Source organism: Acartia tonsa, chromosome 4 (assembly GCF_053477335.1).
Source record: "Acartia tonsa isolate MP-2025a chromosome 4, ASM5347733v1, whole genome shotgun sequence".
In the NCBI taxonomy this organism is placed as follows: Eukaryota; Metazoa; Arthropoda; class Copepoda; order Calanoida; family Acartiidae; genus Acartia; species Acartia tonsa.
This window is the reverse complement of record NC_137263.1, coordinates 14,020,994-14,034,091: the sequence shown is the minus strand read 5'-3', so window position 1 is coordinate 14,034,091 and position 13,098 is coordinate 14,020,994. Positions and strand designations below refer to the sequence as shown.

Genomic DNA, 13,098 nt, shown 5'->3' with positions numbered 1-13,098 from the left:
CTTGGATGTTGCTCCAAATTTTTATATACTCTGATAAAGTGATGTTCACAGCTGGCCAAAAAAACGATCCTCCTCTTTCCACCCGCTTTACACCATCCCCTCCCTTCTTACTAGATGATCAGTAAATGAGGTCCATAAAAGCAAGCTAAATTGAGGACAAATTCCCCCCCCCCCTCTGTCAATATATCCACGTATATCCTATATCAATTCATTCCTCTTAATTGTAGTGATTGGAAGTAGAAGTGGGATTAAACATCTACATTATATTTTACTAGATTAGGGGTTTTTAGAATGGATATTATCAATAAATCGTAAGTTTATTTAAATTGAATGAAAATCAAAGTTTGCATATATAAAAATTTCTATACAGTTTCATTTAAACAATATTTAAATTTTCAAGTATTTTTCATTATCTCATCTTTTTGACTTTTTAACAGTTAAAAAATGAAGCTTAATGAAAATTTTCGTTGGTCCTGTTTTAAGGTTGTATAATCAAGAAGGAAGGACGAAAAGACAGACATACTGAGTACTGACGTATGATATCTATAAAATATAGCTGCGCATTTAATATATTTAAAATCAACACATTTGTATAACCTAAAATCAATCATAACTAAATAATCAAAGAAAAACTACACAATTATTTTTTTTTCAATGTACAACAATAAATCCTAAAGTGATGGTAATCTCATACAATTATATTCATCTTGACCATCGGAACAGTTTTGGATACCATCACAGACCCGAGACATGCTCATACATCTTCCTAAAAGTTTAAAATATTAGGTAGACTTAACCTATAGTTAATAATAAGACTAGTTTTCATAAAAAAAACTTATCTATACCAATTGGAATAGATAACGGTTACTGTCCTTTCATGTAAAGTCAGCGATCATTTTTGAGACCATTGTTTTCGAGGTCTGACTGAATTATCAATGGCAGGCAAGTATACATTTTAATTGACCAATGGCAGGCCAGTATAAATTTTCATTGACCAATGGCAGGCCAGTGAACATTTTAATTGACCAATGGCAGGACAGTGTATATTTTAATTAAACAATGGAAGGCCAGTGTACATTTTAATTCATTTTAATTGACCAATGGTAGGCCAGTATGACCTCATTTTGTAATGCCGTAATGCTAATCCCCTACCGTCGCATCTGAACTCTTGTGGTGAGCATTGGGTAGGACATGATATTTCATCTGATAGGTCTCTGCACTGCATCATACCATCACATCTCATACTCAGGGGTATACACCTCCCATCCCAGCACCTCCATTCTCCAGCATTGCAACCTAAATATCAAGCCATGTAGTCATTATTAACAACAACTTTTTTGAGCTTTTTATAGTGCCTATAAAAATGGCGTCATACTAGCCTACCATTTAGTCTGTGTACTGGCCTTTCATTGGTTATTTGTATTGTATGACGTCATTTTTTTAAAGGCACTATAAAAAGATTCCAATTTTTGTATAAATATAATTCTCCTAATTATCAGATTTTTTGAATAATGATTCCTAGAACAACAACAAAAAATACAACATTATAAGCTCTATAATCAAATTTTACTGTATCCTGTATTTGTACAATTTCGCAAAAAAAAATTATGTACAATTTTGTTTAGCCTTACAAATTAATGTTATGAATGACGAACTTAGAGACAAAGTAAATCTTAGAGTAGCTTCGCTCCTAAAAAAGTATGACCAACCTGTGCAGCCATCTTCATCTGATGAATCAGAGCAATCACAGTTTCCATCACATCTTAATTAGAATAATTATTTATTGCATCATATTATGGACTACGGATATTAAAATGAAAACTTTAAGATTAAAACCAGTTATGTAAGCCCTGAGGGACCACAGGCATTGTCTAACAAAATGGTATTAAAATTTTTATTTCTATTTTAATATTCGTGTAAAATTTTCTATAATACGATTTTTTAGTATGGCTGAGAACCGGTTCTAATCCACAGGATATTAATCGGTTTCGAAGCCATACTGAAAAAATCGTTTTGCAGGTGTAAACAATTTTATCCGACTGTCTATACGTGTATTTGTTGCGAAGGTTCTTGCTAACTGCCCTACAGTGAATTTTCTTACAGGTCCAGGGAAGGTTTATGACTGTTCTTGGGGAGGGTACCTCCACAATTCAAATAGAAATCACCCCTAGAAAAAAAATCCCCTTCCCAATCAAAAAAAACAACTAAAATTGAAAGTTATGGGTCGGCTTTTTCGTCTCCTCTTCCTCAATTGCCCCTAGAACCTCTGTTGGTGTAGCCGCTAGTTATTATTAAGCCAATACAGAAAGTTTTCTTGTACAATTATAATTTCAAATTAGCTTCGGTTTTTTGGACAAAAACGTATTTCTCAAAAATTTGTATAAAAAATACCTTTTATTATTATGAATACACTCTCCATCTCTTCGGCATCTGAAGCTGTCTTGATAACATCTTCTATTTGTCATTACATTTCCATCATAACCAACTCTGTTTTGGCTGTAGACTTCCTTGTTAACATTATTTCTTTCATTATTTTCATTATTCATACTCTTGTAGCCATTATTATTATTGCTTGTATAAATGTTGCCGTTAACGTTACTGAAGCTATTATAACTATTGGAATTAGTGTAGATGACACTACTACTGACATAGCTGTTGCTGCTACCAGAACTGATGTCCTTGCTGTTGCTACCCGAACTGCTGACCTTGCTGTTCCTCCCCTGGCCATAACTCTTGCCTTCTTTGCAGCTTTGTCCTGATAAATTTTCACATCCACAAAGTTCATCCGAGTTGTCCGGACATTCCGCCACTCCATTGCATTTGAAAGCCTCAGGTATACACTTGGAACCATCCCAACACTGGAATTCCGTCTCTCTACATGATTGGCCTGAAAACGATTTTTTTATAATGATACAAAAAAAGAAATGCTATATAAATATATTTATATAAACAAGGTTTTCTTTAAAACTAGAATTAAAATCAAATTTCTTTAAACCTAATTTAAATATTACATGTAGCTTAGGAATTCTATAATCATTACCATATTTTTAAAAAATATTTGACAATCAATGATTAACACGACATAACGACTTATCAACATTAAACTTCAGACTTCAAAATCAGGGATCTAAAGGTGATGCAACACAATATTACCCATTATGTAAATTATAAATAGTGGTTGAAACGTTTAGACACTCAACTTAATGTACCAACCAATAAAAATTCAATAAAAGTAACCAAAAGTGTTAAGCTAAAGAATATGTGAACGTTATTCTAAAACTTTGGGGACTTGTGTAATAAACAGTGAAAAAAATGTCTCCTCCCTCCCTGCTTCAAAATAGCATTGTTTTTCTTCAGTACTAAAAATAATTTTTCTCTCATTTGTCCCCTTGTCTGTTTTGTAGAATTCGCTTTAAAGGATTCCTTGATTTAATGTTAAGAATAATTGTGCATATGATTATGAAAATAAATACCTGTAACTTTATTTCCTTTTTTGCACTCTTTACGTTCACCGTATGTTCCACAGAAATCATTAGAACACCTGCAATTCAATATAAATATGAAATCTTTTTTATGATGTTAATATCATTTTTAGTTATTGTAACAAATTTTCTGTAATACTACTATTGGCTATGCCCTGATAGGCCTGTTAGAACAATTCTAAAGAGAGAGTGAAAAAAGGGGAAGGCAGGCATTTCCAATTAAAATTTTAAATGGGGTGTGTACATCCCTCTACTCCCCCCCCTTACTGCACGCCACCGGTTATAATTGATTTTGAGTATAAATTTTAATTGGTCAATACTAGGCCAGTATGACGTCATTTTTTATAGGCATTACAAAAAGCTTGTGATAATTACCTGTATGATTCTCTTTCACAATGTTTACAGTTACAGAGTTCATCTGATAATTACCTGTATGATTCTCTGTGATAATGTTGACAGTTACAGAGTTCATCTCATAATTACCTGTATGATTCTCTGTCACAATGTTTACAGTTACAGAGTTCATCTGATAATTACCTGTAGGATTCTCTGTGATAATGTTTACAGTTACAGAGTTCATCTCATAATTACCTGTAGGATTCTCTGTGATAATGTTTACAGTTACAGAGTTCATCTGATAATTAACTGTAGGATTCTCTGTGATAATGTTTACAGTTACAGAGTTCATCTCATAATTACCTGTAGGATTCTCTGTGATAATGTTTACAGTTACAGAGTTCATCTGATAATTAACTGTAGGATTCTCTGTGATAATGTTTACAGTTACAGAGTTCATCTCATAATTACCTGTAGGATTCTCTGTGATAATGTTTACAGTTACAGAGTTCATCTCATAATTACCTGTATGATTCTCTGTCACAATGTTTACAGTTACAGAATTCATCTGATAATTATTTGTATGATATCTGTGATAATGTTTACAGTTACAGAGTTCATCTGATAATTACCTGTATGATTCTCTGTCATAATGTTTACAGTTAAAGAATTCATCTGATAATTACCTGTATGATTCTCTGTGATAATGTTTACAGTTACAGAGTTCATCTCATAATTACCTGTATGATTCTCTGTCATAGTGTTTACAGTTACAGAGTTCATCTGATAATTATTTGTATGATTCTCTGTGATAATGTTTACAGTTACAGAATTCATCTGATAATTACCTGTATGATTCTCTGTCATAATGTTTACAGTTACAGAATTCATCTGATAATTACCTGTATGATTCTCTGTCATAATGTTTACAGTTACAGAGTTCATCTGATAATTACCTGTATGATTCTCTGTCATAGTGTTTACAGTTACAGAGTTCATCTAATAATTACCTGTATGATTCTCTGTCATAGTGTTTACAGTTACAGAGTTCATCTAATAATTACCTGTATGATTCTCTGTCATAGTGTTTACAGTTACAGAGTTCATCTGAGTTATCCTGGCAGTGGCCAATACCATCGCAGCGTTGACATCCAGGTATGCAAACACCATCGCCACACTGGAATTCATCATCTTTACATCCTTAAATTCAAAATGGATATATTATTACTTGGATGTTATGCAAGATTTTCAGGTTCTCTAAAGTTAAACACGCAGCAGGCTAGAATAAAGATTTCCCCTATTCCTCTATTCCCCATCTCCTCCCCTAAAAATGGATTAACGAACTGACCAGTAATAAATTTCCCTGATAGCAACCTAAATTGACGACAATTATTCCCCTGTATCCACGTATATCCTATATCCATTGTTTCAAGTAAAAAGGTAAGTCATTATCATCGAAAGGGTATCGTAACTGCCCTTTTCTAAGAAATCTCTATAAAGGATATTAGATGGTTTCTCAGCTATAAATAGTAAATTTTCTAAATGAAATATGTCGTTCAAATATTTCGTCGCTTGTATTTTAAGAATAAATCATATACGACTAAATATAAACATTGTTAGCCCAGACCTTTGGCCCCTCGCGGCTAACAAAACTGGTTTTAATCTTATAGCTTTCATCTTAATATCTGCGGAAAGCTGTCTATAATAAATATTGCGATAAATAACTACAATACCTTGAGCCCTGGAGGTATTACAGTAGAATTCATCAGATCCATCTGGGCATTGTCGGTATCCATCACATTTATATCTTAGGGGAATCTTCTCAAAACAGCAACATTGGAAACAGTTCAACTCGTCGGTGCTAAACAAAAATATTTCATTACTTTTTTATCTCATCGTATTACAGACAGCTTTCTAATGATAAGATCAAAGCCAGTTTGTTACGCCCGAGGGGCCGAAGGCCAGATCTAACAATCTGGTATTAATCTCATATTTTTTTTATTGTTCGTGGAAAAATGTCTATAATACGATGCTATTATTTTTTCAATATGGCTGAGAGCCGGTTCTAATACTGCGGATAATAAACAGTTACGAAGCCATACTGGGAAGAGAGGAGGACTCATAAGAAGACTTTATAATTATAAGTGTCGAAACTTTTCAATCAATTATTCAAATCTACCGAAGGGGTATTTATTGAAAGTTTTATGTACAATGTACATTAATGAATCCTCCATTGTCTTATCCCTTAAGATCCCTGAGCTTCGAAGCAGCTTATAGTGCCTATTAAGAAATAACGTAAAATAATACAAATGACCAATGATAGTCCATGCAGTATACATTGTAATTGACCAATGGTAAAATGTATACTGGCCTATCATTGGCCATTTATATTGTATGACGTCATGTTTTATTAGGCACTATAAGCTGCTTCCTGAGCTGCTTACAATAACACTGAAAAGCTTACTCGCAATCCATGACCCCATCACACTCTTGTTCAGCAGAGATACAAGTTCCATCCCCACACAAGAATCCACCACAAACGCCACCTTATAGAAAATTAAAAATGAGCATTAAAAATTATGTCAAAAAAACATTGGGTCTTTTGAATTTTACGGTAAAATGTTCCTGGTAACGATTATCTCAAAAAATCTATGAACTTTAAAAGCTAAAGGACTATTAATAATTTGGAGTAGCCAAGATCCAATGATACACAGGGAAATCTTTGCGTAAAATAAGTCTTTTTCGCGCATTTATGTTCACTACGAGATAACATTGCATTATTGAGTAAAGACTATTTCATGGGAAGTTGTCCCTTGTCAGTTTAAAAAATGAAAGGAAAAGTATGAGAGGAGGGGGATTACTCTTAGGAGGTTGGTGGTACCCTCCCAAAAAATAGTTATAAACCTTCCTTGGACCTAAGAAATACTTGACGGTATCTTTTTAGCGAGATTCTTCGCTATACACACACAGATAGATACTCATCCTGTCACTTTTTATGACAGAATATGGTAATACATATTTTACCTGGTTTTTTATCGGTTTCAACTTCTGGATCTTCTATTTCAGTACATCCTACAAACATTTTTTTTATGTTACACTCTTACACATTGTCTAAGCAAGAAATTTTGTAGACCTTTATGTAAATCTAGTAAATTGAGACAAACTGTCATAGGAATCTTTATGCAAAGTTTGAAATCGATAGGATGAACCAAAAACAAAAAAAAATAGAATTTCTACGGGTTTTTTGAGAGATTTTGACTATGAAAAGGTGTGTTTTTTTATTTTTTTAAATCTTGAAAATCTTGAGTCATATAAAAGCCTGATAATTTATGGTCAAATAAAAAATTCAGGTTCGTCCACCGCCATAATAAGGCATGCGGTGTTAAAATAGTAAGGAATATTGTCGAAAAAAAAGTCATCAAAAGTGAAGTTACTCTATAACTGACGGAGAGACATTGCTACTCAAAGAGTTATCAACCAGCGCGGCAACGGCAGAAAAACTTCACAAGTTGAGAATGTAAATTCAAGTTGAAAATAATATATAATAATAACACGAATACTGCTACACAGAATTTTGCCTACTTTAAGAAGATGGTAATTCCAGTTGGCTAATATACACCCCCACTTTCTACAGATTAGGTTAGGTTAAGATAAGAATTTAAAAATAAGCCCCCCGCAGGGGTTAGGCATTGAAGAAACCTATAAGATGGTTTAGAATAGGCTAGGTTATGTTAAGTATCCACTCCTGCATTTCTCCATTCCGACTTTTGGGACTCCTGCGTTTGTCCTAGGACCAAATTTGCGACACAATTTCCCCAGTTATTATATCCACGTATTATATATCCATTGATTCTGAATATTTGTAAATTCAACGTAGTATAGCAGATAAGATATGAAAACATAAGATTTACAAGGTTTATAAAATGGATAGTTTATGTTAAAGTTCAAGGCGGATCAAATATGCAACGTAGCTGCTCTCAAATTATGCTACACGTAATTGGTAGAAATTAAGTTTGCTTGTTTTATAGGTTTAAATTTTAATGTATCCGTAATGTATTTAAATATAGAAAATTTTAGCAGAGTTACCCATACAAAACTTCTAACTTGTGTTTAAGATTTAAGAATTTTTATGATATAACTTCTTTAATAATGAAACTATATATTCGATCTTGTTGGTTTATTATCTGATTTGTTGAGCTTCGCTTTTATGAATGTTGTCATCCTTTTTTCGTGAGAGCTTGTATTTGAGTGTGTGTGTGTGTGTGAATGTGAGTGTGTGTGTGTGCGTGTGTGCAGTGCATTCTTTTCAAAACTCTACGTCTTAACATTTCTTAATGATTTGTTATGAAAAGGCCTTCTTGAATCTAGTCAAATTTAAAAAGATAAGCATTAAATTTCCAATAGAGCTGCTAAATATTTCCGAGGATGAAAACCGGTTCTGGTTATATGGAAATAATCCAGAAAAAATAACAAACCGTATGATTTTTAATATTTCTTCCAAGTGCAACTGTCTAAATAGCATATAAATATTAATCATTATATGATTTAATTTTACAAATAAACCAATCACAGCAAAAAGAGGTTAAACTTTAAAAATTAAGAAAAAATCATTATTTTGCAGTATTGTCAAATATGATATCTTAACTTTAATCTCCTTTAGTAATTTATTTTTCTCAAAATTTATTAAATCTGCCACTCAGCAAGGAAGGTCCAATAACCAAGGACGTCCAAGCTTTTTTCTTGGACTATACGCATAATTTTCTATGACATGAAGACGTATTGACCACAGTTCACTCGAAGCGACAGAAAGAGAAAAAAATTTCCCAGGCATAAAACTAGTTGCTCTTAAAACATCCCAATGAATGTATAAATTTAGTGGTAAAACGAAAATCTGGAAATGAGGGCTTTTCGAGAAAAAGCCAAAAACACATTCTTGTGATATATGTGAAAAAAAACAGTCAATCATTAATACTAAAGTTATGCTATTACTCATTTCATTTTCATTTATTGATACTAAAATTAAGTCAGAAATAAAAATTTATAGTGCAATTTGAATTTCTATAGGTATTTTTTTATGTTTGAGGGTATGTGACAATCATGCTTAAACATAGTTGGTTAATAGTGGACTTATTTTCCTTTTAAGGATCATAATGTTTTAGACTTTCCTAGAGTTATATGTTATGACCAGAGAACAATAGGACAATGGGCCGTTTATTACATTAGTCCCCAAAGTTTTAGAATATTGCTTTCTTCTTTGTTGACTTAACAACTTCAGGGACTTTTTGATTGGTAATTACAATAAGTTGAGTGTTCAAACGTTTCAACACTAATTTTAATCTACAGAATGGGTAATTTTGTGTAATATCATTGGAGATGTACATCAATTTATCGGCCATTGTCTTATCCCTTAAGGTCCCTGTCTTATGACACACTTAATTAGTTTGTTTTCATTAAGTTTTCCAGTGATCTTTTATAGCATCCCTGTCATTGTCTACTTCATCTAAGTTTAAGCATACCTTTAAAAAGTCTCCTTCCTTATTAATACCAACTTCTGATCTCAATGTATAATCAGATGAATAACTCTTTGTTTCTTCTATATGTTCTATTATACCATTCGCATCATGGCAATAAGTAATACTTCTTTTAACAATTGTTTTCTTATGATTTAAAGTTTTAGGTTCATTGTATTTTCTTCCTTACTAAGTTCTTATAATAAAGCTTTGCTTTTTTACTTCATTTAAGTAGATATATTCCCTGACTGGTATAGTTTATCACTATACAAAGCTTTTACTCTGCTTGTTGGTTTTGTACTGATAAAGTTAGTGACTTAGTAGGACATTGTGTTGCTAACCTAATGTTTTTCTACCTTGCAGTTTTAACATTATCTCTAACTTTTTCTTCTGCTTTTAAACAACAAGGTTGTAGATGGTTTCAACCATAAAACATCTTTGGCAATACTTGACTGGCTTAAGAACAGGTAGACTTGGTATATCAGTTTTAGGTTTATCTGCCTTGTAATGACTCTTCCTTTTATAAGTTGTTCCTACTGAAGTTTTTGCTATCCAACAAATTTACATCAGTTACAATGAACTAGTTGTTTGTAATTAGAAGGGTCAAAATCATCTAAAACAAACTCTCTAACCCTATTGATATTTCAAGAAATAAACTGAATTTTTTTAATAATGACACTTAAACGTGCTGAAATAACTGATATAGATTGGATATAATAACTGATTTAAAGTTTAGTAGTAAGCAATTTAAAAACATTTAAATTGAAAATGAAAACTTGGGCAGTTTTTATATCATAAAATTATTTTTATGATTTAGAAGTCTTTTTCCAATGAAATTCATATCAGGATTGCTAGATTGTTATATGTTTAAAATAAACAGCATAAAAGAAGTTGCAAAATCGTTGTCTGTAACTCAATTTAACTAAATCAAACCTAGATTGAAACATCTAATGGCAGAATTTTGAACTACAACTATATATTTAATTCTAACTTAATTGAAAACTGTTGCAGTTTCAGAAATATGAAACTATAGCGACTAATAGCATAAAATTAGTATGAATGAAAGACTGTTTTTATCCTTTTAATAAAGTAACAGGATGTGTGTCTGTGTGTGTGTTTGTATGTTTGTGTGTTTGTTTGTACCGAAGGATCTCGCTAACCGCTGAACCGATCGGGTTCTCCTTAACAGGGTAGCTTCTCATAGGTCCCAGGAAGGTTTATAACTATTTTCTTGGGGGTGGGACACCCCCAACCCCCTCCAAAAATGATCCCCCCAAAATTTTTTTTTTAATTTTTTAACTAAAATTAAAAATAAGGGGAGGGGGGACCCAAAAAAATTTGGCTCCCCCACAAATTTTTTTTTTTGTTACTTTTTCTCTTAAAATCTAAAATAAGAAATTGGGTTATCAAATTCGACTCTCCCCTCCTCAAGTGCCCCCTAGAGGCCTCTAGGGGCATAGCCGCTAGTTTCACATATATCACAAGAATGTGTTTTTAGGTTTTTCTCGAAAAGCCCTCATTTCCAGATTTTCGTTTTTCACTAAATTTATACATTCATTGGGATGTTTTAGAATCAGTTAGTCTTCTGCCTGGGAAATTTTTTTCTCTTACTGTCGCTTCGAGTGAACTGTGTGACGTGCTATAGAAGAAGCTCTTTATAGTGCCTATAAAAAATGACGTCATACAATACAAATTACCAATGATAAGCAAATACATAGACTAAATTACCAATGGCAGGCCAGTATACATTTTAATTGACCAATGTTGGGACAGTTTGTCGTCATTTTTAAAAGCTTCCGAAAATATTTCACTGTATTTTTATTTCGAAACTGAATTCTCGTACTGTTGTGCATAAAAAGGCACTAAAAGCCATAACAAAACTCATTTATCAAAACAAAAATTAACTTTCTTTATAATATCTAATTTTAGAATCGATACGATGCAGTTTATAATATTTTGCTCAGTCCAATATTTTGAATGTGAAATGTCCATTCATCTCTCTCCCACTAGTTTTAATTTTAAAGTTGGCAATGTCATTATAAGGTATTTTGTTAAAGTTTAATTCATATAAAAGAGGGGGGGGGGATATCTATTTGTTTTTTATTTAGGTAAGGAATAAGGAAAAAATTACTACCAGCCCCCCCCCCCCCGTCCTAGTTTCAATTTATTTGAAAAATAAATGTTAATGCAGACCCTAATACATTATAAATCATTTAAGCTCTGCTTCAATGTGGTATTTGGTATTTCAATGTAAAATAAGGACTCCTACCAAAAATTAGTGTAAAAGTGGGAAAATTGTTCCAGGAAAATGCATTAAATTAAGTTTTGACTTTAAACAGGGCGTACACACGGGGGGGGGGGGTTGAAGCGGAGCCCTTTAAGAAATTACGAACGCTGTTATGTTTTTACATCCCCCTTATAACAATCATACCACACCCTACTAATTAAATCATCTATAATACAAAGTAGAACGATGTCTATCAGTCTGTCTTTCCATCTGAACATTTAGATCTCAGTAACCGCTGAACCAATTGGACTCTATTCTTCAGGGAATTTACCTTCTGGTCCTTTGGTGGTTTTAAGCTTTTTTTTTAGGAGAAGGGTGGAACATTTCCAGCCCCCCACCCCCTCACTTTACTTAGCTTGAGTACTCCCCTTAGTAGAGTTTATAATTATTTGCACAGAGGGCTGTTTTTGCATATTCTTACAAAATTAGAAATGATTCTCATAATCGTATTTTATCCATTTTCCTTTTGAAGTTTTTTAACGATTAAAGGAGAATTAAATTTTCTTTGGGAACGTCCTTTTGTATGTTTTTAACTAAAAGCTTGGTACAAATGAACTATAATTTCTAATTAGCAATGGAGCATTAAAAGGTTATACGGAGGTTTTAATATTATGAATGTACATTTTTATATTCGAATAAAACTGGATATAATACGATACCATACATGATTTTTCAGTATAGCTTAGAAACGGTTCTAACCCAGCAATATTAATCGGTTCCAAAGAAATACTAAAATAAAAAAATTATAGTAATTTAAAAGTTACTTTCACCTAATGGGTCAATTAGTTAGCGAGATCTTAAGGTACAAAAAGACACAGTATTACTATTATAATAGGATAAAAAATACTTACCCATTTCATCTTCGCCCTGTGAGCAGTGTTTGTATCCATCACAACGTGACTCAGCACACACATAGCTACCATCATAACACATCATGTATCCATTCATGCATGGTCGCTCATCTAAATATCAACATTGCTGTAATTAGCTAGAGGCATTAGTTTAGGTATAAGTAGGCTGTTTTAGCCTCGGATAGCCTTCGAGAAAGGGAGGCACCATGAGGTCTTATTTTAGTGTACCTCTGAACCAATGTGCATGGTTATATGGTCAAACGTTCTTCAGACAACCAACCCTTTGATTGGACATGACCTTTGTCTGGAAGTCACAAAAACATTATTAACAAAAAGACATTTAGGTGGTTTTTAACCTCATAGGAAAATATATCTTCGTTTTTTTATTTTATTATTTAGCTTTAAAGACAAAGCCCAATCTGTCCCACTTTTGAGCAAGACGATTCCCTTTTCTCCCATCTCTTTTGATAAGATTTTCTTCCCCCCATTCCCTTTTTCTTTTCCCTTTATATGACGTCATATAGGAATCGTCTTGCTCAAAAATGGGACAGATTGGGCTTCGTCAGCTTTAAATACATTTTGTCTTCCATGATCATATAATGTTAAACACTTTTCTAAAGTCAAGGTGACAA

General features: G+C 32.7%; 1 protein-coding gene across 13 annotated transcripts in view; it reads right to left on the bottom strand.

Annotated features, from left to right (window-relative positions):
* Nucleotides 1–13,098, bottom strand: part of LOC145316173 (basement membrane-specific heparan sulfate proteoglycan core protein-like) — a 130,801-nt gene that overhangs the window by 54,860 nt on the left and 62,843 nt on the right. For 11 of the 13 annotated variants that reach the window (XM_080156505.1, XM_080156506.1, XM_080156508.1 and 8 more), the window contains 10 exons: nucleotides 12,467–12,577; nucleotides 6,843–6,890; nucleotides 6,283–6,364; nucleotides 5,552–5,679; nucleotides 4,883–5,018; nucleotides 3,474–3,541; nucleotides 2,392–2,887; nucleotides 1,710–1,762; nucleotides 1,153–1,296; nucleotides 695–766 (listed from right to left, as the gene is read on the bottom strand). The exons of the other annotated variants lie outside the window; for them this stretch is intronic. In XM_080156505.1, coding sequence (XP_080012631.1) covers nucleotides 695–766; nucleotides 1,153–1,296; nucleotides 1,710–1,762; nucleotides 2,392–2,887; nucleotides 3,474–3,541; nucleotides 4,883–5,018; nucleotides 5,552–5,679; nucleotides 6,283–6,364; nucleotides 6,843–6,890; nucleotides 12,467–12,577 — 1,338 coding nt within the window. The remainder of the gene's footprint in view (nucleotides 1–694; nucleotides 767–1,152; nucleotides 1,297–1,709; nucleotides 1,763–2,391; nucleotides 2,888–3,473; nucleotides 3,542–4,882; nucleotides 5,019–5,551; nucleotides 5,680–6,282; nucleotides 6,365–6,842; nucleotides 6,891–12,466; nucleotides 12,578–13,098) is intronic. 13 annotated transcript variants of the gene reach the window in all.